At 34.7% G+C, this 27,441-nt stretch overlaps 1 protein-coding gene across 2 annotated transcripts in view; it reads right to left on the minus strand.

Moving 5' to 3' along the window:
• Window positions 1-875: 875 nt before the first annotated feature.
• GPHR (Golgi pH regulator) overlaps window positions 876-27,441 on the minus strand; it is a 39,265-nt gene continuing 12,699 nt past the window's right edge. The window contains exons 8-15 of one of the 2 annotated variants that reach the window (XM_089243645.1): window positions 16,055-16,164; window positions 13,738-13,826; window positions 13,447-13,539; window positions 7,795-7,890; window positions 7,100-7,189; window positions 5,724-5,789; window positions 5,114-5,172; window positions 876-1,076 (exon numbers count right to left, since the gene is read on the minus strand). In XM_089243645.1, coding sequence (XP_089099771.1) covers window positions 932-1,076; window positions 5,114-5,172; window positions 5,724-5,789; window positions 7,100-7,189; window positions 7,795-7,890; window positions 13,447-13,539; window positions 13,738-13,826; window positions 16,055-16,164 — 748 coding nt within the window. In that variant the 3' untranslated portion in view covers window positions 876-931. The remainder of the gene's footprint in view (window positions 1,077-5,113; window positions 5,173-5,723; window positions 5,790-7,099; window positions 7,190-7,794; window positions 7,891-13,446; window positions 13,540-13,737; window positions 13,827-16,054; window positions 16,165-27,441) is intronic. The other variant, XM_089243646.1, reaches the window with a different exon arrangement.

Raw genomic sequence — 27,441 nt, forward strand, 5'->3', positions numbered from 1 at the left:
GTTAGTAAAGATTGATAGAAAGTTAGCCAGGTACCATCTGTTAGCTCCATTTTTATGATTTAACTTTTCAACAAAAAAAACCCATGTCATTGCCAGCCACTTTGCACGCATTATTCCATGAATTATTTAACTTTCAAATATTAATTGACTTTTAGATCACTCTGTAGAAGAAAACAAATTCAATATGAACACAAATTTCAATGTATAGTACACCAACTGAAGCCTGTGTAAGTTGACTACCTATGGCGTAACAATTTTCTGATCAACACTTACATGGGTTGTAATTCTACAATCCTTTCCTGAAAAATGGTTCAATAAACAGGTGGGTCAAATAGAGGTGGTCAAATTCAATAATTTTACTATATAAAACGTTTTGAGATTATTTAAGGCATTTTTGAGTTATTAGCCTAATGACTTAAAATTTTTTCTTTCTCTGAATGTCAAAATACAGAACAAAAGTATGCATTTCAAAAAAATTTTTTCACACTGGGACATTTTTTTTAAATACGGGTAAAATCACATATATATTGGCATCCAGCAACCTGATCAATGAGCATTAATACGATTATGTATGAGTGTTGATATAAAATCAACAGAAATGTAAGACTCAAACTTACCGCTAAAATTTCTCATTTTATATGAAAAATTCTAAATCCTTTGTTTCAAGCATTCAAAATAATATGATTAAACCTGTTAGAGACAGTGTGTGAATCAGAAACATAGTATTCCCTCATTCAGTCATGCCTATTACAGTGAAATTAATTTAAAAATTATCCATTCGACTGGCAACAATTATGCACAGTAAGGAGGGTGGAGGGCCTTATGAGTAGATACTTATCTACTCATAAGCCCTTGCAAAAAACAGAAAACAACCATAAAAATATAAATATTTATTTTATATATATTATAAAACACTTATACAGAACATGTACTATAATATCTCACTTTCATGACATTGTTTATGAGCCAGATAAAGAAAACCTATACTAGACAACGCTGAAACAAGAAAGATTACATCAAACCAACGGTGATAGAAATTAAATTGCAAATCTCCTAGAACTTCAGTTATTATAGACCTGAAAAAAAGTAATTATTAAGATAAAAATTTCAGAATAAAAGTTTTCAGACAATAAAACTCACAAGATATTTTGCACAAATACACACACTTATTATTTTCTTTCTTTTGATTTACTAAAGTGCATCGGTCGTTATAAAACCAACACTGGCCGATAGGGAAGAAAAAAAAAGTGTAGCACATAAGTAACCATATACATAGCGTTAACGATTTTATTTCTATGTAAGTAACCAGAACAGTAACTAGGATTTTTGCCGCCTGGGGTAAACATCATTTTGCCATCCCCACAGCTTTAAAATTTGATAATTTTGTAATGGTGTTCTTTGTTCCTACCTAAAACTTCTGCACGGGACAGTTGCCCTTCCCCTGCCTCCCTCTAGTTATGGCCCTGTAAGTAACACATAATCTTAAAATCTGGATATGCACTACATAATCTGAAATCATTACCATCATATTTTTCTCATTAATTTTAGATACAAAAATTGAAAATCATTATCTTTGATGTTTATTACCACATATGCATTTGCCAATGAAAAATGTTTTGTGTAAATAAATGCAAGAAACTAAAGTAGAAACAGCATCCTAAAAAAAAGTTAAACTTTTTTTACATTTCTAATAGAAAGGCAAAAGTGTCATACGAAGCATTCATATTTTTCCAGGTTGTTAAGCAGACGTGATGGGAAATTTCTATCTTCCAACAATTTCATTAGTATGGGTGCGAAACATTTTCAAGAAAGTATCCACCAGAATGTTTGCCATCCGTGTGAATGAAATGTCGGAAAACAAAAATTTTCCATCACATTGGCCTAACGGCCCTAAAAATTTAGATTTTTTATTACATAATGGTCACGAAAGCCTTGTTTGTTTCATCATAAGAGGTAGTTGAACAGATGATCTAAGCTACAGACGATTTGAAAATGGCAGGATATTCAGTGAACAAAGTTTCAAGAGTACAAGCCAATCAGCATTATTTGATAAGAATCATAAAACTGAGATTAAAAATTCAGGCACAGTAAGCATACAGCTATTCTCATATAGTTACATTATGACTTTTAAATTGGAAGTGCTTGCACAATTTGATGAACTGAATGAAAATATAAGTAGAACAGCTAAATACTTTTTCCCATTTCTTGATCACGAGTGCAACATTGAAATAAGCAGCAAGAAAAATAAAAGACTTGTAGGCAGAATAAGATGTTGAAATACAAGAAAAAAAACCGATATATTCTATCAATTTTTTAACATCCAAAAAATTTTAAACATAAAATTTTGTAAAACCACAAAGGTTGGTGAAATGTTAAAAACACTGAGAAATAAATTTGATTTTTCCAAAGAGAATGGCTTGCAAATGTGACAGATTTCATGAAATCCAGAAAACATCTATCTGCTCTACACCTAACCATAGCACAAAAAGTAGAAGCTGCTTTATAGAAAGTTTTTGCTGGTCTTGCAAATAAATACTAAAAAAAAACATTGGAAGTTTATGATGTTAACCACAAGGATAAGTCAGGCCTATTTGGTAAAGAAAGCAAACATAGTGAAAGATAAAATATTTTATTTCACATCAGCAGAATTCCTTAATTTGTGTAATAAGTATGAACAACTATAAATGAAATGAATTAAATGTGAATTCAATTTTTATCAAATTTTCCAGGCAAAACACATTGAAAAAAAAGGGGGAATCTTTTTTTTTCTATTACGTGCTTATAGTTGATATTCTTTTAAATAAATTCAGTGGTGGTTTCAACCTCACTTTTCTCAGCATGCCAAGCTCCAACAATCAAAATTTAGTTGACTCTGAAATTTTACAGCATGCCAGCTAATGCAGTGGATGATGTTACATGTTCCCCCACATATTCTGTGACTTGAGTTTTTTACAGTAAATCCATTAAAAAATTCCCAGTTAAAAAGTCTCACAGAGAGCAATAGGCCTCTACAATGGTACAATTGTTCAATCATTACACTTCACTCATAGTTCAATAAATAGATGGCAAATGGCAGCAAGCAAGCACTACACAGAAACAACTGCACTTCCTGTTAGGTTCATAACACGTACACGAACATTCCAACATATACTAATTTGTTAGAAGAGAGGAATATGAACAAAATATATATGTGGTGTAGTAGTAGTAAATGATTAACTGTAACCCAGAGGCACCGGCATGATAAAAAAATTATTACAATGAAAATTGTAAGTTGTCTCATATATACAGACTCAAGCCCATGTGCAAGAGAGGGAGGGATGTATTGCATAGTATATTCATTAATTATCGGGGGCCAGTTCTCCTACAAAAAGTATTCAGAGTCTCAGGCCCCCTTCACAAAATTTATTGGGGGTGATCAAATAACCTCAGCCTCTAGGTTTAGGCATATGTTATAATCCATGGGTTCTCATTTTTCCCACCCACAGCATCCCTTACCCTAACAAACACTTATTTGTGGCTCCCCACAGCAGTTTAACAAAGAATCTCTTTAAAAAGCCTTTGTCGGAATGCCGCTCCAAGGCACTCCTGATAAAGTTGTTGGTGCCACAACAAACAGTTTCACAACCCCTAGTATAACATAATTATGAATGTATTGTTCGTGCTTATAAAATTTCCCAAATTATTCTTCAAATTAGGAAGATGGACAGGGTCTGTGTACCTTGCATGCTCTTGCTACTCCCATATCTCAAGTGAGAACAAACCAAAAGCTTAAAAATTTCTCTACTTGCTACTGCACTAAAGATTTTTTTCATTATCTTTCTTAGAAACAGAGATACAAATGGATATACCTAGAAAGACGGAAAGGTGTCACACTGACCCATCCATATATTTTAGAACACATTCACTGTATAATGCTGCTACCAACATTGTCGCAATTAGGTTTTGTATGGTCGAAATTATTCTGATAGTCTCTTTGAGCATCTAATACAGCAATCTCTATTCATGAGACTTTTTTACCTTCATTCTTATCTGTGGGTGCCAGTTAGCAGGTGTCTCAGTTTTTGTTGTCAAATATTTTTGTCATTTTCTCCGATAATTTTTTTATTCTGCAAAGTAGAAATATCTATGTGCTTATGATTGCTGTAAAAATGGCAAAAAGACAAAGATTCACAGAAGAGAAAACTTTTCAGAAGTTGACAAAGATTTGGTAAAAAAAATACAGAAGCACAGTAGTGGTTATGATGAGAATTCAGAGAATGAAAACTACTCCAGGCAAAACCTCTAAGCAACTGTATTGGTGATGGATGTGTAAATCAGAATGAAAACGTACATCCAAAAATGTCTCAGCTGATCCACAATGAAATAATACAAGATAAAATAAAAGCAAACTATATTGAAGGCACCAACAAAAACCTTGACCTACACCCCAATGTCAAATTGACACCAAAATATCTGAGATTTCAATAATATCCTGTCAATCTGCAGCAAAAAAAAAAAAACTATTAAAAATGAAAGTGTATGAAATATTGTGGAACACTTCCTCGTCAATAGAACGCCAAGGATTCTAAAATATTTTACAAGAAACTCATTGCTTACACAGATATGTATTGCACATCACTTGAATTATGTGAATTTTTTCAAACCTAAATCGACAAGCTTGGTTGAAATCCTTTGGAAAGCACATTGTCAGGTGCTTCCAACTGTGAAAAAAACAAAGCAAGATCACACTCATTGATCCCATTCAGAACCTAGAAGCAACGTAACACTGAAATCTTACCGGAATATAGAAAATAAAAATTTCCCCTGTCTCAAGTTTCCTCAACACTGATGCACATCAAGAGAGGTTGCTTACACTGAATGCTTTAAAAACTAAATAAGAAGAATATATTAATAGATTAATGGTTTCCACCAATTCTTTTTGTTATAACTCTATTATGCCGTAAAAATATTACACCATGCTCTAAAATATTAAAATATTCAAAAATTGCTGGAAAAAGCTATGAGGTCACACAGACCCCTGCCCATCTTTCTAGGTATAGTCCCCCTCAACCTGTTTTTCTATAGTTAATATGTGACTAGAAAAACAAATCTTGAAGAAATAAACTTTTTTCACCTGTATTGTGGTGGCATGTTCATTCGTATCAACAGCACAGAAGAAACAAAATACATTCCCTAGAAACATAGAGCATAACAGGTCTTAGTTATACATAGCAAAAAAAAATTTATCAGGCATAGTTTTTACATATTCAAATAATAATTTTTACATTTTCCAACTTTGAAATACTTTAACCCTTTCAGACCAGAAGTACAGAGGACCAGGTAGAGACCAGAGGTCCACCCCAGAGGAAAAGATGCTTTTATAGAAATTTAAATAATTTTATTTAATTTTATTTAATTTGAGCCACATCTTCTGTAGCAATAACTCAAGCTCATGAAATGACCATTTGTGTGACAAAATTAAATTTATGCTGCTGCCATTTCAATATTTTTAACTATAACTTCTACAAGAAATTATACTTTTTTGATGCAATCCATAACTTTAAAAAATCAGTATATAGCAATGTTTTTCAACTGCTGGTTCATGGGCCAGTGCAGGTGAAATCCAGAATGTATAAATCAAAAATATTGTCACACACATTTAACATTCAAATAAAAAATATTTTTATACCTTGAACACAAAAAAATAATAATTTAAAATATCACTTAAACTTCCATTAACTCACCATTATTTGGGCAAGTGCTAAAACTATAGCGTTTGACGATTTGCTACTGGATATTGCATAGAAAAACTGCAAAGAAATTTCAATTCACTCTTTAACATAAAAAGTACCAACAAAGTATCAATTCCAAAATAAAATAATAAACTAAATTTCAATCGAAACAAACTCCTATTCATTTGTGAAAATGCTATGATAAGTGATTTCAACATTTTATACAATGGCAAAATCTTTACATTCTTGAAGTAAAGAGACAAATGGGCACTATTTTGCACAACTAAAAAATGTGATGAGTCTAATAATACTTTCTTAACCACTTAAAAGATTTGCCCAAACACCATTTGTGTGCTGTGAAAGGGGACTTCCCTGATTTGCCTGTATGCCGCTCAGGCAGCTTATTTTTCTATGCCAATCCATTGATTTGCTTGGCTTTTTCACTTTTTTTATTTTGCAGTGTTTTTAATAGATGGCTTTAGTAGAGCAGTAAAGATTGTATTGCAGAACAAGTGTACATCGATCGGTTTCAAGATCAGGTTTTACTGCTTTTAATTTATGCTGGAAAAAGAGCGAATTTAGTTTGCATTTGTTCGCTGTATCATGCATTACAAACACTATTTCTTTTTAATTTTGTGCTAAAATAAAAGAAGAATGAGTAACAGAGAGTGGCTCATAACAAAATATTTGTATCAGTTAGTTCTTTGGAAAAAAAGCCAACTTTAAGTCAAAATGTCATTTTTTTGCTGTGAATAAAAATTACCATAAATTAATAAATTCAATACTTGTAACAGTTTTAAATGCTGATTTTAATTTATATGATTGATTTGAATACAAAATTGCTTATAAAAAATGTGTTTATTTTTTAAAAAATTTAACATCATTTTTTAAAAAATGATGTTGTTTAACCAAATTTGTAATTCCAACAAGAATTCTTGATATCCTGACATGTATTTTTAATAGTAAATTATTGATTGATATAAACTAAAATACATGGGAAGAAATTTTTGAAAATGAATAAAATTTACTTCATAAATCAATAACTAAAAACTCTGAAAGTTTCTTATGACAAATTTTCTGCTGCACACACAAGAAAACTTTTAATTTCAAAGAACCCACTAATGCACAATAAAATGCTGATGATGATACTTTAAACAAACTGCTTTGTTATGACATAAGAAAACTATGTAGAGGAAATTTAGTGACATATTGTGGCAATAGCAATCTGATTTCAGACTATTTATTCAAAACAGGATAGTTTTTTAAATCTTTCATAGAAAAGCATGTTTACTGTATTATGTAAAAAGATCTATTCATGAAAGACAATGACATATTTTACTATATATACATACATATATATATTTAGGCATACTAAGAGAAGTTATTACCTTTGTGAGAGTAATGAGAAGTCCTCTTATAGAGGTGACCACTATCACACCAACCAAAATGAATGATATATGCTGAGACCAAAACTTCACCTGTAACATTTACAACATATAGAGATATGAAGCAAGAAAATTCAACCAAATTTATCAACAAAAAAAATGAAACATCTAAATATTAAAGCTTCAAACTCAATTTGAAATTTAATTTATAACATCTAAACATACATTCAAAACAAGACTTTTTTACACAAAAGAAAAATCTGTAGAACTGATAGAACAGATGACAATTACTAGATTTATTATTGATTATTATTAATTACAGAAGACTGGGATGTCTGATTTTTTTCCCTCATACAGCAATGTTGCTGGATCTCTCATCAGACTATATATATTATACATGAATACATATTTATATAAAGTTTATAACTAAGGCTAATGCTTATCTAAGACATAGCCAGTATTATGATTAATCACCAGTAATACATAAGATCTAGCACAGAAGAAAAAAAATTGTATTTCATAACTTTGCTGGCAATATTTTTAATTTCTTCTGAATTCAAAAAATATTTTTTATAATTTCTCTTATCTAAAAACTTGTTGCATAATAAAGCATCAATATGTTTCAAAATTGTAAATTATAATGTAATTTTTATCAGTTTATGAATGTAGTAAAAAAAAATCACATAAAATAAACTTACGTCAAAATTTATGCCCATGTAATCAACAGCAATTTCTATGCCTCGTGTCACTGGATCAACTCTACCAACTCGATCAAACACTATGTTTACAGTGCACTGCAAAACACACAACATTTGTAACAAATCTATATACAGAGTGATTATAAAAAAACTATCCCGACATATGGGCCCCTAACTATCATACCATTCACAGAAACTGAATGAAATTTTGGCATAAGGTATTTTGAGGTATGCGCTCAAGAATGATATGGAAAACAAGTGTCACTCTAACAGTTCCGGTTACAGTGAGAAAATTTCGAAAATATCAAATGGCAACACCAAGTTTTTTGTATTGGAATGCGATCTCCATTTTTGCATTTCATGCCTTCTGGGGGGTTATTGTAAATAAGTAAATAAATAGCATTCGAACGGCAACTGTAGCATGAAAATCACCGGCGGTAGATAGGCTAAAAGTGAGGACAACCAATAAGGACAGAGAAGCAGCATAAAATAAAGCATTTTATTGTGTTTCACAAATTTTCCACATGACCTTGTGGAGGACTAATCAGGCTGGGATCTCAGCCGAAGAAACGGTGTGACAAATGAAACGAACATTAATGCTCTGGTGCACGGCAAAGTCCTTTTTACTTTTTCCTTGCCTAGCTCCGGGGATTTTCGTGCTACAGGTGCCATGCCACACTATTTAGTGTTTTTCAGTATGGAGATCGCATTCCAATACAAAAAACTTGGTGTTGCCATTTGATATTTTCAAAATTTTCTCACTGTAACCGTAACTGTTAGAGTGACACTGTTGTTTTCCATATCATTCTTGAGCGCATACCTCAAAATACCTTATGCCAAAATTTCATTCAGTTTCTGTGAATGGTAGGATAGTTAGGGGCCCATATGTCGGGATAGTTTTTTTATAATCACCCCGTATATACAGGGTAAATGAAACTCTACACAAAAACCTTGGAAAGTTAGCAAAATCTACTTCATCCAGTCTTTGATATACATACTGCTTGTTTTAATGACAGTACACACACCCTAGTTGCATGCTTACTGAAAATCGGGGTTGGACAAATCTATTGCCTGCCATGTCTAAGGCATGTGAAAATTTTGACTGAGAACATATTTTTTTTTAACTACATGCCTGACACCTGCATATAAAATACTGATTTGAGCATGCATTGTTTCAAGACAGGCATGTAAACTTTTGGAGATTCTTCGAGCCCAAACAGAAATGATTGCCAATGTTTAAAAAGTGCAACACAACAGAAACAACAAAGTTTTCGAAAATAGTATCAAAGAAATTTTTATGAATTTATTATAGCAAATTTGGCCAGAATGAAAGCAGCATGTCTACACACAAACTTAAAATTTATTTACAAACAGGAGATCTACTATCTTTGAAGGAAGAAACAATGGCATTGGTTGCAGGGGTGGCTTGGACATGGGGAGACCCTGGGCAAAGTAGAAATCAGAGAGCTCCTGCAACTGGGATAAAAGATGTTTAATTAGTCAATGAACATATATAGTGTTCAAATTTTGGGGCCTTAAGCCAAATTCTCCTCTTGCACATGCAGAAATCAATCTCTGCATTTGTTTCAGTCTCGCATAATTTCTTATTAAATTGTACATGGGTCTAATTAGCTAGAACAAATTATTCTCAGACTTGACTTATCTATATAGATAAAAAAAAAATTTGCTCTTTAACGTAAAGATTCAAGTTTGAATGAAAATTAAATGAAAATTCAGATGAAAATAAATTAAACTTTCAATTTACCGCACATTATAACTTCCTTTTTTTTTTATGCAGATGAACAAAAACAATCTACTGAAATGAAAGAAATGTACAAAACTGATGTGTGTTTATACATTTCTTGATATTCATTTCAATATTGATTCTTCTACACAATTAAGAATTTTCAACTTATCATCATAAAATGAATGATTATCAACTATAACTGAAACACTGAGAAATGTGTCAGATGCTTTATCAATGTTTTATACATGTGACATGGTGAAACCTCACTACACAATGATACTCAATATATAACTATAAATCCCTCTAGAACAGGTCTTCAAGCTTTTTTTCCAGTCGCGAACGCTGCCTGTACCCATCATCAAAAGAAGAGCACCCTTACGGACTCTTTTTCCTCCTCTCCGTTGTTTTAGGGTTTGAATTCACAGGGGGGCCTATTCTTCCATACTCTTGGGGCCCTAGGGCACCCTCCAAAGTTGGCTGTATGGGGGGCCTCCTAAATTCATGCACTTAGGGGGGTCTTTGTCCTTTTGGATAGAACAATCAGCAGATCTATGGGGACCTGCACATTTCATGCATCTTACGTCCCTAGAAGATAAAAAAAAATTCTGTGTGAAACCATGCCTGACAACTGTAACATTGAGGGACCCTTCTACTACTTTTATAGGGTACCACTTCAATCTTCAAGTAGTTCAAAAATTGTACATCAAAGATTTCTTTGCTTTTGGCCATCTATGGGAGTTCCACTAGCCATAGCGGGATGGGCATTTTCACCCTCCCTTCCTCACTAATTTTAACCATAGACTAAAGATATAATAGACAGCGCACGCTATTCATAAAACTTGTCGAACGTGAAGAAAAGATGAGCAGTATTGTCAGGTCGGGGAAAGAACAGGTTCTGCGCTATTACATTTGGCTCGTTTTCGCAGAACATAGTGATTTCGTGTTAATGCTAGGATGTTGTTGTAACAAAATTTGACGAGATCGAGAGTGGATGAAAACTTTCCTTCATTTGTTCAATGAATTTCATTCATTCTTTTGTAAAATATTTAGGGAATGTGGGATTTGAAAAAAAAAAATCAATTCCATACAATATAAACAGATATTGAAAACCGAAATTTTTTTATTTTCCAAAATTCCTAATAATTTAAGACTTTTGATTTTTTAAATCATATTATATATATAACCTATCTCTTATATATACAGCCTATTTCATTTATATTTTTAAATATTCTCTTCTCACATTCACTTTGTCACTTTTAATTTCGAAAATTTATTTTAACTAGGGGTTATTAAAACATAAAAATTATCTTCCAAGAACATTAAAATTACTCTAATCATACATTTATTTTGAGTATATAATTATAATGCATCATATTATGTTATGTAATGTAACACATTCACACTCATACCATATTCAGTCATGAAATATTCAAGTAATAAGTAAAAGTTTCATTTCCAACATTCCTGAAAAACCTTTTATAACCTTATCATACAAAAATGTAAACACTTACATAATATTTCAGGAATAAAATTAATTTTTCAAGAAAATTGCAATACCTCATCGTCAGTACTTTTCTAAATTATAAGAAATGAAATTTTGTGTAGCGTATATATGTAATAATTCAGAGTACATAAATGTTACATGTGACATATGTGTAATCTCTTCACTCCAGAAGTATACATATGTGAATCATCATTTTTTTTTAGGCATTAAGTAGTTTTTAGAATGATTCTTTCTTCAAGTTAACATCTGAGGTACACATAGTGACTTCAGATATTAACTCAGATGGTCCTAATAAAGATATTGACTGAAAATTAATTAATCGATTAATTAATTGATTTTCTTGTTTGAGGACAATTTCACATACAGCAAACACAAATTAATCAATAAAAAAATTTCTTTTCTGTAATATTTTTATTGTATATGAAGAGAGATAAAAATACTATTTTTAGAGGTAGTTATACATTTTTATGCAAAACTGCCTATGTCTAGAGGGTGTGTTTTCAATACATTCTGTTTAAATAAAACATTTGCCATAAATTTCTCATTCTGAAAAGTATATTTTCTTCCAGTTGAGCGAAATTCGAATAAGCTCACTAGCTTGCCAAATCTTGCAGAGACGTATATTTCAGTTAAAAGTTAATAAAACTCATTACTTCAATCATTTATTACCAAAAATTCTATTAAAACATTTAATAATGATTTGCGACATTTGAATTTTACCAAAACTTGAAACTTTAATTGAATTAAATCCAAAATGGAATCGTTAAAAACTGGGACCACGTCAGAAATCCATTGAATCGTCCATTTAATATTCCAATTTTTAATTTATAAGAAGGGGAATAAGCAAAAAAAAGTATTCCCTTGTGAAAGGATACTGGTCTCCCTTTCCTAAACTGTTCAGAACATCCGAAAGCTGCACAAGTGCTGACCATTCTAATCAAAAATAAGACCGCATGTGTAGATCGTCATACGAATAGCCATAAGGAAAGCATTGCCAGCGAGATTCCCTGACAGCCTTTTGACCGGAGTCACGTGATTCCGATCTTTGCTTCACATTGTAACCCCTCGTGCATGCTCTATATTATTCTAACTCTGTGGTTTTAACACTGTGCATCTGTGCAACTTTAATAACATCAAACCCCAAATCCAAAAGGACCTCATTCAATTCACTGCTTTTAGTGTATCTAACTTTTTGATCACCACCTTAATATTCTTGTCAAACTTGCATGGGTATGTACTGAATTTAACATTCGTTAGTAACAGGTAGTTTTTAACCACTTCAAAATCTCTTCTAGTCCAACAGGTTAGACTAATTCCCCGCAGTACTACTTTTACTTCAAATTCATCCCTACAAATTGATCTCAATTTCAACACCAGCTCTTTCCAGTTCCCATACTCAGTAAGTATTAATGGGGAATTTTCTCTTTTATCAAAATTTTGATCAGCGATGGATATTTCTTCATGATCCTGGACATTCCCTTCCTGGTCAGGATTCAGACCTGTCTCGGCACCCTGTACAACATTATTATTTTCAGCACCCTGGGATTGACTTGTTTTATCAAAACTTCAGTTCCTTCCCAACATTATTCTTTATTTTCTTGCCACCACAATTTTTGGCGTGACGTTCCCTACTACCAAAATTTACATTCACTGCAGGGTCCCTTTCAACCCCATGACACCTCCTAGACGAGTCAACTATGTTAAATAAAGGTACTTTAAATTAACATGTAAATCAGTTCCAATTTGACATCTATCTTCATCACTCTTGGTATCTAAATTCAATTACATTACTATACAAATCAAAAACCCTCTTGTCCCAGAAACAGGCTTTCCTCACTTTTTGGCATCACTTAAATAATTTGGGCATATCATAATCACACACTAATTAATCAAATAACTTAATCGCTAATTTTTAACTTTTTTTAAGAGTGACTTAGAAAAGTACTTCATAGACATGTCCAGTTCTTGGTCAGCTTCGGCAAGTGGCCCCAGAAACTTGTTTGTGCAGTCCCATATCTTCGGGTTCCTCTCGAAATTCAATACCTTATGATATAAAAGCAGCTATCCTGCACCTTCACACTCCTTATATATATAGTGTATAGTTATCTCCTTATCTCCTATAGTGTGTAATACATAACTAACTCTCTTACCTCCCGATATAACAATAATCCCTCTACTGTGGTATATTTTCTAAATCCGCAGAGTATCCGTATCCTTATATTGAGGTTTTACTTTATTCACATTTGTTACTTTTTTTTCAAATTTAATACTTGGCATGGAATTTTTTAACATGTAAATATCAAAACCATCACATAATTTTTAGAAAAGTTGTCTAACTGATGTCTGATATATACAAGAAAACATCGCACAGCTCCTCTCAATCAAAATTATGCATACTTACAATAAAAATTTTCCATATGCAATAAAATGAGAAGAAATATCCCAAGCAATTAAAGTATTTCCCTTTCAAAGTTTTAGACCAATCTATTCTGTCCTATATGGGAAAAAAAACAGAAAGTCATATATCCTAAAGGAATTTCGAGGAAATATTTATTGTTGCTAAAATATCCCTAGATCAAGATTGAATGTGGAATATCTGCTGGAAGTTGAGTCTAAAAATTGAATCGACTGAAATTGATGTTTCTAATACAGTTGGTATTATGTATGTCAATTGAATCAAAAACAAACTTACCTGCATATTATGTATGTCAACTGACTCTAAAAATAGCTGCCTGTTAAGTTCTTCAAGAGCTTTTACATCTTGTTTTAACTGCCCAATATCTGATTTCATTGAGTTCAGGTCAAACAAGAACATAACATGAGAATTTTGCAAGCATGATCAAAGACAAATAGTCTCTCTTGTTTGAATAGATTGTTTTACATAAAGTTGTTTTGTTTGAGTAAAAATGCACAATTTGTTTTACTGTATCCACCACACACTTTTTCTCTCTCAATTTATTGATTATACAAATATATTGCGTTTAACACTAAAGGGACCCAGAGCTATATAATGAAGGCTGTCTCATTCCTTTAAAGTCTCTCTTATCGCTTCGACTCAGTGGATGTGATCTCTGATCTACTTCGTGACGTCACTGCAAAAGAACTTTTCAGCAGACCACAACAGCACGAGAAACATGCTCCTTTTTTTACATTTTAGTTGTTTATTTACTGTTTTAAGTGAGTAATCTCTCGTTCATGGTGTTGTCACAAGTTATGCATGTGTAATATATTTTTATCATATAAATTTAATATTTTTATAATATAAGTCCAAGGCTTCTAAAATGCAGGCCCGTAACTAAGCTGGGGCAACTGGGCCACTGCCCAAGACAAATGAGAGCCTCACAAAAAAATATACACTTATTTTGCATAATATAACCTTTTCAAGCCCCCCCCCCCAAGAACAAGTCTGTACCGAGGTCCCGAAGGGACACTATGTGTGGTCCTGCTGAAAGATACACCTAATTCAAATAAAAACAAAAATTATTAGAAAATTCAGAATATAATTGAAATTATGTGTCTCGAGTTGGCTTTCAATCAACCTAATTCAAATTAAATAATGTATGTGACTCAACTGAGATGTGTGAGATGGATCCCAGGAAAATATTCTCAGTGGAAGTTACCTCATAAACAAATACCAAATTCTCTCTTTAAGTGTTTAAAATGTTGAAAAAGCAAGCCAATATATAAACGTATACTAATGACAGTAATTGAAAAGTTAATTTTGGAAATAATTCAGTAAAATGAGCAGTACAGCGATTGCAAAATAATTGAAAAGGTAGCAAATCGGGCACACTTGGTTCTGTTTGAGCAATTACGTCAGCTGGTACCAACTCTGGTGCTTCATGAAATAGCCCTTATTATATAGCTCTGAGAGGGACCAACTTTTCATTCTACCTAGAAGGATAATACCAGTCAAAATGACCAGAGGTTGATTTTCAACTCTTGATTTTTTTTATTATTATGCTCAATTATACATACTATAGGTAAACAATAAAATATGAATAATATGATTTTTTCATCATAAATGCAGTTGCAGTCGCACATCACATTTTTATATTTTTTAATATATTTGTTACAGTGAAATGTATTTGCCGCTCACAGATTTCTTACCTGTTTCTTACCTAAATATATAGCTTGTTTTGGTATTACATGGTGAAATCCAACACCACCATCTTTCTTACTGATACAGTGGCAGTTTTTGTTATCAAAATTCGGATTTCTGAACAAATAAAGTTTTTTTAGCTAATTTTAACAACAAAGAAACTATCTTCCCTGTTTTATTATTTTTTTCTACAAATTAACCAAGCATTTATCATTATTAACTAAAGCATTAAGCATTTATTAACCAGCTCGAGCGGAGTGCTTTCAAGCTATCTGATCAACACCATAATTTGTTTCATTATAAATGTTTGTCAGTAAAGATGCTTCCAACTAGCCAAAGCGGGAACATCTATATTAAAGGAAATCTGATGCCATGATTTGACAAAATATTTGTTGTCCATGCAATAAAAGTGTTTAACATTAACGGTCAAACAGGCTGGTCATAGTCTTTCCAGGTAAAACAAAAAAACCTTGGCCAATATTTTTTCATACTTATGATAGTTGGGCAGCATAATATTTCAGTATTTTAAGGAAAAGTCGCGAAATTTCAACATTCTAAAAAATCTGGTTCATTATAAAAATGGAACGAGAAGATCAAAAACCATAAAAATGACCAGTGCTGTAGTGTTAAATAAATGTACAGTAGACTCTCAATAATCCAGACGTGCGCTAGTCTTGCCATTCTGGTAATCCAGCATTTTTAGGTGTGTTTTCTTTGAACATAGAAGAAGAAAACATGTCACACACTGCATGTCTTTGCATATTTTTTAAATAGGCTTTTTCAGTTGACTTTCGGTTAATCTGCAATTTTGGTAATCCGGTACACTCTGGTCTGATACATGCCAGATTAGCAAAAGAGTCTACTGTATTTGTATATATTGTATACCCAGATAACTGAAAGAGGATACTCTCTGTTGTGCCTAACGTTGATGTTACACTCTTCAGCATACCCCAGATGCTAGCACCTTGTCCAGAAAGAGCAGATTGCTGCATCTTTTCTCTCTCAGCAATGGCAATCCTGGAATTATGAGTAATTATCATGTCAATCAATGTGAAAAGATATGAGTGAAATCCAAATAATATTCAAATGCTGCATGCATAATGAGAAACAAGTAAAAATGATGTAAAAGTTTGAGGTTTGCTTATTTTGTTTTTGTACTTTCTATGTCAAAATATATCAATATCTATATATATAAAATTGATTTTCTGTCTGTGTGTCTGTATGTGTGTATGTATGTGTGTATGTATGTTCTCTATACAAATCTACAATTTTAGATCGATCGTCGCCAAATTTTGCATATATACCAAATGGGACCCAACTTGAACGATAGGCTACTTTAAAATTTCGTCAGAGCAGGGCAAGTGCCCCAAATGGGCAGAAAACTGTCAGGCAACAATGCTTTCTCTGCCTCAACAATCACTTTCCGAACATTTACTTTGGTTACCGTGGTTCCCTAGCAATGCGTTTAAGACGTGTTTTATGCCTTTACAATGGTTTGTCATTTCTTCAACGCTGTCAGTATATGTATAATATTTATGCTTTTATAATGGTTTGCCACTTTATTCAATCCTCCCAGTTATGAGAGCTTTTTGAATAGACACCATCATCAGCATCACTTTGAGGGTAAGGCAAAGGATGATCCCCCATAGAAATCAGTGTTAAAATGCCGATTTTAATGTTGAAATGTGGAAATTTGGTGGGGTTTTTTCTGTCACATCAATAATTTTAAAAATTGTATTAAATACTCGATTTTTGAAATATTGAGTTTGCTTAGAGATAGATATACGATTAAATATGAAGTAATTAGCCCCGGACCTACTTTCGAGCTGGATATTCATGCAATAACATTGATTTCAACTTTTTATTTATATCTTCTCAAGCATGAAAATTAATGTCTCCGCGAATTGTCTTTTGATATTCAACTGCATAAATTCATATAGTTTAGGTTGTTTTAAGATTAATTATGGGCCCATAAAGTGCATCGAAGAAATTCCACAGCTTTAATTAAGCATTTTTTGAAGCAGAAACAGGCAGAGATGAATAACTTGAAGTTCAAAAGGGGGGAATCGAAATACCTAGCACCCTTTAAAAAAAGAAAAATATATATACATTTATTTTTTTACGTTTCTTTAAATCTAGATTTGCTTTTTTCATGAGTCGCGTAGGAAGTCGCCATATTGGTAAACTTGGACACGGTTTGCAATTCCCTCAAGGAAAGAGGGAGGTATCACGTGATCCAAAAAAGCCTCATTGAAAAAAACCCGGGCAACGCCAGGTATTATAGCTAGTAACTTTATAATTGTCAATATATTGGAATGGACTAGCTTGGCAGACCTTCCATGATAATCTTTCACTTATGCATTTGTCTCAGTTATAAGATGAATTTATTTTCTGCAGCACTCCTGATCAAAGATATTGGTAAATGATGCTATTCTCTTATATGCCTCTCCCATTTATGCATTTTTTTTTTTTCTTGTTCCCTTGCACCGATGCATAAGTCATAAGTGCGACATCGCTGTATATAGGATTAAAGAGCTCGTGAAAGGGGAAATGTGCATTGCATTATACAGAGTGATTCTATAATTTTACTTGCTGTATTTTACTGACGAACCATTGATCCTAGAGACATACTTCCAATTAGAAAAAGTATCCAAATAACATGTAGAACTCATGTACGTCATTCATGTTGCGAGGGGTTGTATAGTTATTAAGATATGAAAATTAACTTCTTATACAGTCACCCTGTTCTCAAATTCAATTAAAAAATGGTTGCCCTGTCTACCCCGAGCCCAACAAAAAACATTCCATGTTTCCAAGTCATTCACTGAGATATTTGAATATAAAAATTGAAGAAAAGTTGGGGAAGAACAGCATAAACTAATGGACAATACTGCTTTCCCTCACCTTGTTTATGCTGTTCTTTTCTAACTTCTCTCAGATTTTCTAATGCAAATATCTCAGTGAATATTGCACTTAGAAACATGAAATTTCTTTTGTTGGCTTTGGGAGACCCAGAGCATCAAATGTCTAATTGGGTTTTTCAAGACAGGGTGTCCATACTAGGAGTTAATGTTTTTCGAGTTTTCCTCAATCCCGGGATAACGGAAATTGAGACGATCCATCCCCATGATTCAGTTTGTTTTTTAACTAAAGAAGCAGGAAGTAAGAAAAATATATAAATGATGCATAGTATATATATATTCAAAGTTAATATTTAATAATAGGATAAATTTATGTGACAGCAATGATTGCAGATATAAAGAATTGTTTAATATAAAAATTGTTATTTTAATTATAAATGTAAGAAATTTCATTTAAATATAATATCATGAGAAAGTTCAATATTTTAACATATCCATCAAAGCCATCACAACTTTTTACTTTTTGCAAAATAATGTTTCAAAAAACACAAATTGTTCACACAGCCAGCTGATTTGTGCACAGTTTAGTAGCGACATGCTACAGAAAATGCCTGTTTTGCTTCAACAGAAGTTGGTAGAATACTGAGCAGCGCTTGAAGCAAATCATTTATCATAGATGTGTGTTACATTTGATTACATTACTGGTTGGAAATTGCCATATGGCAATATATGACCAAAGTGGGTGTGTGATAAAGTAGCCTAGGGGATCAGCTGCAGGATATGGGAACCATAACTGTTCTTCTGGCTTAAAAAGTTTTTGAATACTAATGACATGCTAGAAACGCCCAAAAAAATAAAATAAAATAAATCTGTCAACAAAATACCACTCACCAAGATGAAGTTATGGCGAGGATAATCTGATCATCTGCTTTCCTAGTAAAAGTTGAAGGCATGACACAATTAAGTCTTGCTGTCCAAAAATTGTGGAGTGTTGCACAAGACAAAAACAACCGATTTGTGCTTGGCTTTCTTCAACTATTATTTCTACTGCTTTCAATATTGTCGGAAATCTACAGAAGAATTTCTCATATACAGTGAAACCTCACTGCAACGCTATTTGGTATAATGATAAATCCCTCAACAACAATATTTTTTCGAACTTTGGTTGGAATTGCCTATAGTCTAGTTAAATTCTTTTCGTCACAATGACATCCTTTCCTATGATAAATTCCTCTATAATGATATTTTTCGAGGAGATTGTAAAACTGCTACAGCAATAATTTTTATACTTCACTCAAATCATCTACATATATATATATTTTTTTTAACTTCTCACCAGTTTTAGTTTTTCAAAGGATAATTAACAACATCAATATTTTACACTATCTACCCTCCGAAAGTGTTAATGAAGTTGCTTTGAAACTACTTTCTGCATAGTACACAAAAGTGTTGTGTGAGAAAACACTTTACAGAGTAAAAGAACCAACTAAACTTTCAATTACATTCATCAACCAATAAATTCCATTCATCAACAATCAATTAGAATTTTTTGCTGCCGAATAAAGGCTTATAAATACATTTTGTGGTGGTACAAACAACCCAATTCAGAAGAGATGTCAGCAACAGCATAAATTTGGCAGCACCTGATGATGACGTCACCTCTCGATATAACGATAATCCCTCTACAATGATATTTTTTCTTGGTTTGCAGAGTATCATTGTATCAAGGTTTCACTGTATTCGAATACGGATGTTTATCTGCCCCCACCCTCTTGTTAGTGCCATCTTAACACATGGGCCCACTCTGGCACAGCTGGGGCCTCAGAAAAATGAGAAGTAGTTTAATTTTTCAAGAATTTTCCAAGAACTCAGAAAAATCTTTTAACCCAAGGGTCCACAATGTTGGGAATAGTACGAGTTTACGTTTGTAATCCCTCTGGTCACCTCCAGATGGCGAAGCTGATCCGTTATGTGACTTTTCGCTTGTCTTCTTTTCCCTTGTATCTTTTTTCCCTAGTATGATATCTTCATTCGACGCCTACGTGTACGCATGTCTCGTCTTGTATTACGTAAAAATAAAATCGTTTCTTCTACGCATTTGCTCTCCCAATGAAAAGCTATTTCGGCCCCGACATATTTTGGTGCACGAAACCCGCCGGAACGAATATTTTGGTGCACGAAACCCGCCGGAACGAATATTTTGATGAATGAAACCTGTCGGATGAACATTTTGACCAACGAAACTCGTCTTAATATGGATCAGGAGAAATTAACGACGCTCCATCGGAAACGGACAACGGTGCGCGCCAAGGTGACTAGATTCGACTAACGCTTAGAAATTCTGTTGATCTTAACATTATCAGCCAATCAGAATCGTGCCACTGTGACGTCATATTAAAATCATCTTGTAAGCGATGCAAGCTGGATCGAGATTAACATTGTTTACATTCGTGACGATTTGTTTACGCTATCAACAGAATTTCTAAGCGTTAGTGAAGAATAGGCCTAAACAAACAAACTCGTCCAAAGATTATTAATTGTCGATGTCCATAAATATTTCACGTCAATTATATTTTTATAAACTGACGTAATGAATTATTTATTTTATTTATTTATATTCTCTGAAATATAATTAAAATACTCTGGAAAAAAGTAAGTGACCGACAATTATGAGTAGAACCCCGATTATATGCACTTAAAAAGTGGCAAAATATGCTTATAAAATTAATTATATAATGTAGAGACAGAATAGAGGCTTTATATATATGTGAGAAACCATATAAGTTGATGAGTGACCAAGTGAGTGTGAAATCGGCTTTAGGAGTGAGTTAGTGAGTGTGAAATCGGCTTTAGGAGTGAGTTAGTGACCGTACAAATGACTGAGTGACAGAATCTGTGAGTGTGGAATTGACTGAGTGATTGCCCATATGAATTACAGAGTAGTTGACCATACGAGTGATTGGCCATGAGTGACGAGGGGAGTCGCGGTATGAGTATCCAAGCAAGCGATTGGTTGGCCATATAAGTGATTTACTGTATGAGTGACAGTGGTTGCTTGTATGAGTTCCAAAGTGAGTGACAGTGATTGACCATGTCAGTGATTCACTGTGTGAGTGACCAAGTGATTGTATTATGCTTTGTGCAAATTCTTGCCACATACTCACCTAACATTTACACATGGGGCAAAATGTCTGGTTTAAAATGAGATATTCGGTCCAACTCATGTATTCGCTCACTTGATGATTCATGATCACTTGCTTTGTCACTCACGCAGTCATTTCTACGGTCACTCATACAGTCAGGGCAGGTTAATTTTTTACAGATAAATGTCCAGCTCACTTGGTTATTCATACGGTCAAGGGAGGCAAAATGTCTGCGGGGTGAAGTATCCACAGCAAAATGGCGGGCAAAATTTCTGGTGTGGGGGCAAATGTAACGAGGACGAAACATGCTAGAGTGTGATATCGGGGGCAAAGATTCCGTGAACCATGGTTGCTAGCACCCACCTTTAGTTCCAACACCACTGAATTGAGCAAAACAGGAGAATAAGTGTACAAGATATTCAATTAAGAAAAAACTTTTATTTCATTACATTGCCTGGGTTTTGTACAATATTGAAATATATATAATTAAATTCAATAAAGCATCCAATACATTTCAATGTGCTTGAAAAGAAAGTTTTATCACATACGAAAACAGGAGACACAAAATGAGAAAAAGGAAATCGGTGTAGTTGTCACAAAAAAATTTATTATATCGGACTTATATTATAATAATATATAATATTTTATTATATCGGTGTATATTACTGTTTAAAATAAACATGAATAATTAATTAGAATTATGAAAATTATCAAATGAAATATAATTAACTTAAGACTATATTTATATATAGGGTGATTCAAAACTCAATGCGCAAACTTTCAGGGGAGGTAGAAAAAAAAACCAATTACATAGGAATATATGACCAGAAACCTCAATCTGATCAGCTGGAATATAAATGAAGATTTGGTGGACCCATCTTATGGCCACCTTGATAGCCCAATTTATCTAGCCTGGATTTCTTCTTGTGGGGGGACCCTAAAAGCCATGGTGTACGAGATGCCCTTCGACTCGGATACAGCTGCAAAGGTCTACAAAATGCTGGGTATTTTGTAAAGTGTTCAACAATCAATGTCTCACCATTGTGAAGTGTGCACAACTGCGGATGATAAGAACTTTGAGCACTTGTGAAACTACACTTGTACTAGTACTCTCCTCTTGTAAAGTATCGCTAAAGAAAAAGTTTTTCCACCTATTATTGGCTTATCATTTCTGCATCTTTGTTTATTCTCCGGCTGATCAGATTGGTGTTTCCGGTCTTGCATTCCTATGTGATTCTGTTTTGTTTTTGTGTTTTCTACCTTCCCTAAAAGTTTGCACATTGAGTTTTGAATCACCCTGTATGCCTTCCTTTTTGTTCTGAAAAAATTGGCAATAATTTTGAACAAATATGACAAAAAATGTGGAAACTGTTCACTAAAATATTTGCACTTTATTTAAACTTTGTTAAATTAACCATGATTAGTTGTTAATTGTTTAATTAACAATATTCTTTAGAGCTTTTAGATTATTTAACGATATCACATTCTCAGGGTCGCAACAAGGGGGGTGCAGGCAGCTCTCATGCCCCGGGCGATGGACCAGAGGGGGCGCAAATTTTATTCTCAAACCCCTCCTTCAACATTACAAGGGGGCAGTGTTTAAGCTGGATAAAAAATTCCTTTCGCAAAAAAGTGAAAATGGGAGAAAAGCTTTAGCAAAATGCTACAATGCTAAGGGGCCATTCAAGTATTGCGTCAGCAGATTTTTAGCCATTTTTGACTTCTCCCCCCTTGTCAGCAGCTTAGAATATTTCATATCTTCAAAAAGGGTGGTTGATGACGTAAGCAACCTTCAAACCCCCCCCCCCCCCTTGTCATCAAAAGTCAGAAAATCCGAAACCCCTCGATGCTGACGTAATACTTGAATAACCCCTAATGTAATGATTGATGGTTGGATGCCTACTCGTTGCGTACCTCGTGTACGCATTTTTGCGAAAGTGGCTACTACTTTTTCCGCATTCTACGATTTTCTTTTGCATTTTGCGAAAAATGCAACCGAGCTTAAACCCTGCAAGGGGGCGCCAAAATGTGCACTTGCCCCAGGTGACCAAGCATCTAGTTGCGGCCTTGCCCATTCTAACTTTTAAAATAAAGCTTTGAAAATTTTCAGCCCTGCAAAACATGCTTAAAAGTATGAGTACACACATATATATATATATATATTAACACAGCGGTTCTCAACCGGGGGCCACGGATGAAAATCTTACAAAAGGGGAGCCACGGCTACTGATATGGGGGGGCCACAAAGAAATTTGTGACATTAAATTTTTTTTAGTCACTCTGACTAAAAAAATTTTTCCCCATTCAAGTAACATTAACATGAGGAAGGAAATAAAAAAAGTGGTTCATGTAATCTCGGTGGTTTTACGACTTGGTGGTGATAGTAGGCCCTGACACAAACTATAGAAGAGATTTAAGCAAAATGGAATAACTGTAAAGACAGAAAATTGTGTGCGTTCAGACTTTTCATTCAAAGAGGGCTGCCATAAAGAAAACAGACAAAGATTTGTTGACCATTCATTGACATTCTTTTGAGTTCTGGTAGTAAATGTAATCCAAGAAGTAGATGAATGACAAATGAAAGCTAAATTGTAGAAAAACCCATCATTTTCATGCAATTACAGATGGATAGCCATCTAGTTTAGCACGAAGCTATCTTCAGCCAGCACTGAGTGGTCTGGTGGGGGAATATATTTATAAAAATCGAATAGAGAGTGATTGCTCTGAGGTATTTTTTATGAATTTTGAAAGGGGGTGCAATACATTGCCTCTGCTGAAAAGAAATAAAGTCGAATTCAGTTATAACGAACTCCAAGAGACCAAATCATACATGAGGAAAAAATACCCGCGAAATTTAATTTTTTAAAACTACATTGCTGTGATAATGTATTGGGACAGGGGTGGCTTAAGCGAGGGCGCACCCGGGCAGCAGGTTGTAAGGGACGGAAGTGTAGACTTTACTTAAGACAACAAAATTTAACACAGTAAAAATTCACGACATCACGCTTTTGAGTCATACTATACCTTGACAACAGAAACGTTGAGAAAATAGACAAGGCCTCTGATCGTAATACCAGAAACAAGAATGTAAGCTATCTGGTCGGCTTGAGGCAAAACCTATACCCGTGTGGAACTTATTTTTTGCGCCTTTACCTATTGTTCCCTCCATAGCCCCTACCTCCTGCGTCAGGGAATCTTTCGTGGGACCCATGCCCGATTTTCCACGGGGCCCCTTCTACAGTTAATTTATAGAATGAAAAAAGAAAAGTTATAAGGATTTAGTCCCGGGCCTCAAGCTGGAGCCCTGTCAGTCCTACCCTTAGAAGGTCATGCCCCTCCCTCACAATTTATCCAAACAATTCCTAACAAAACAGTTTTTTCGGCCCTTCATTTCGGATTTTGCGTCCCTCCAGAACCAACAGTTTGGTTTTTTTTCGCCAATGGAATTTTTTTTACCCATTCACCCCGGATTTAGCATCCTCTTAAGCGGTGCCCCGTGTGGCCGCAATGGGTCGCATGGCCAAGCGCAACCCCAGTACTCTATTACAAGGACCATGTGTGCATTTTTGTTCCCTCACCCATGGCCCCCACAAGAGCCCGGGATAATTCTCATAATTTTTTGGCTTTTTCAGGCTATAAATTAACTATAGAAGGGGCCATGAGAAATCTGACTGGGAGGGGGCCTGCAAAAGATCCCAGCCTTGATATGCATTGATGCCCCACATGTGTTGATGTGAAATGGACTTTTATTTCTCCTTCATCTGAAGGCCCCTCATATAGGATTCTTGCAGGACAAAAAGCACCAATTTTAATTGACCCTTTAATTTTTAAGTGTCGCTTTCCATGGCTTTTAGAACGGAACACACCACTACGATTACATTCGTAGCTGAGTGTGATACCGCGTATTGTCTTGTATTTATTCTGAAGCACATAAGAGGTAGCTGTTTTCTTTTCCAAAGATAATTTCCATTTAATAAAGCCACTATGATTCTCGAAAGTGATGTTTTGGGTCTGAATAATGTCTGAATGCTGCTGCTCAAAATGATTAATTAAAGCAGATCGCACAGAAAACGTACTTGAGCACTTCGGACATTTGTAAGGCATTTTTTTATCAAAGCAAGTTTTGTGCTGAGTCTTCTCATGGCGCCTGCAATTACTGAGCAAAGTAAATTTCTTTTCACAAAGGGTGCAAGCATATTTACTTTCTGTGTGAATTTTGTGCACATTAACTTTATGCCGAAGAACTTGATGTCTAACGAAAGGATGAAGAGTTTTCATGTGTCGTTTCAAACTGCCATAACAAGTGAATTCTTTACAACAGTACTCACACTTAAATGGTCTGATTTTATCCATTCTAAATAATAATAAATTTAGCCCTCGTGAGCAGAAAATTACCGTGGTGCGATAAAAATGATCAATGATAATTATAAATTATTCTTCTACAACATTGATAGCGTAAACAAATCGTCACGAATGTAAACAATGTTAATCTCGATCCAGCTTGCATCGCTTACAAGATGATTTTAATATGACGTCACAGTGGCTCGATTCTGATTGGCTAATAATGTTAAGATCAACAGAATTTCTAAGCGTTAGTCTAGATTCGTTTCAACGTTGGACAGTGCCGGGAAGGAAACCGACTCGGAAATCGACTTCATGGTTTCTCGTTTGACGGAGGAATTGGCCGAATTACTTCGCCTTGACGACGGTATTCACGCTCTACTATCGGACGAGGATTACGCTATTGATATCGAAAAATGCGAGGAATACACTGAGAAAGCGAAACGTGCCTTGTTCCATGCTTCCCTCGTGCTACGAAAACGCAACAAGTCTCCAACGACGGTGCCTCTGGTTGCTACTTCGATTCCCGCTTCAGCTCAACCTACATCGACTTCATCACCATGTGCTCTCAAGCTGCCTACAATACGCCTAGAGCCCTTCCGCGGTTGTGTTGAAGACTGGCCGACATTCTGGCAACAATTCACCTCTTCGATCGACGAGAATCCTCAACTGTCAACCATCGACAAACACGTCTTTCTACGGAGGTATCTCCAAAACGAACCCAAGAAGCTCGTCGAGGGAATCGGCGTCACATCGGAAGCCTACGAGACGGTGAAGAAGATGCTGATCGACAGGTACGGCAACAAGGATACCATCATACAGACCCACATCGATTTCTTCGACAGCCTGCGTCCAGCGACAACTTCATCGCCCGAGTTTCTCAACGACACCTACTTGGAAATTAACGCCCATATTCAAGCTCTCCGATCACTCGGCGAAGATGTCGATAACTACAGTCGGATTTTGACACCGAAGATTCTTCGCACATTTCCTACGGACATTCGTCAACGGTGGATTATCCACTCTAAACGGCAAGATATCTCGGACATGGACATATCCAAGCTGATGCAGTTCCTCGGTGAAGAAATCGACGGATTTCGATTTTCAAGCAAAGTGCAAGGTGAGTTTCCTTTGCCATCTTCGAATTTCCGCCCGACTACGGAAGCATTTCATGTTCGCATTCGACGTAACGAGAAAAATCCGTCACCCTTTTGCCCATTTTGTGAATCGTATGATCATTGGCCCCAAAATTGCTCGGTGATAACTGATGTTCAATTACGAGTGCAGAAGCTAAAAGACACTCATCGTTGTTTTTTGTGTACTAACCGTTCGCATAACGCTAAAACTTGCCCACGCCGTGCTAGAGCTTTCTGTTCTAACTGTAAAAGGAAACATCACGTATCCATTTGTCCTTCACTTCATGCCTCTACTGCTGTTGGTAAAATTGATGTATCGCCCCGTTTTACGTATTTGCAAACTGCACGTATTTGGGTATTCGGTCCCAACGGAAATTGCAAATTGTCTCGATGTGTGTTAGACGCCGGAAGTCAAACCTCCTTCATTCACAGCAGTTTAGTGAATGAACTGCAATTGCATGTGCTGCAATCGGTCAACTTGTCTATTAGTGCATTCGAAGCCGTGCCAAAACAATCGATGTATCGACGTCAAGTGCAATTTTTCTTATCTAGCATTTGGGATAACAGATCGATTCCGATAGTTGCTTTCGAAAGCAATAATTCCTACGCCTCACATCCCACGGCTCCGGTAGACATTGGTGCATTTGCTACTTCACGCAGAATTCAGCTTGCGGACCCTCACGCTTCTGACGACATCCCGATTCAAATTCTCATCGGTAGCGATTATTACTGGAAAATAGTGAAAACTGATTCGCCGGTCAAGTTGTCAGACACTTTCGTTCTTGTTCCGTCTCATCTCGGACATATTTTGAG

This window comes from Pholcus phalangioides, unplaced genomic scaffold (genome assembly GCF_987345545.1).
Source record: "Pholcus phalangioides strain wild (caught in Gottingen) unplaced genomic scaffold, Ppha-v1.0 ptg000015l_1, whole genome shotgun sequence".
Lineage (NCBI taxonomy): Eukaryota > Metazoa > Arthropoda > Arachnida > Araneae > Pholcidae > Pholcus > Pholcus phalangioides.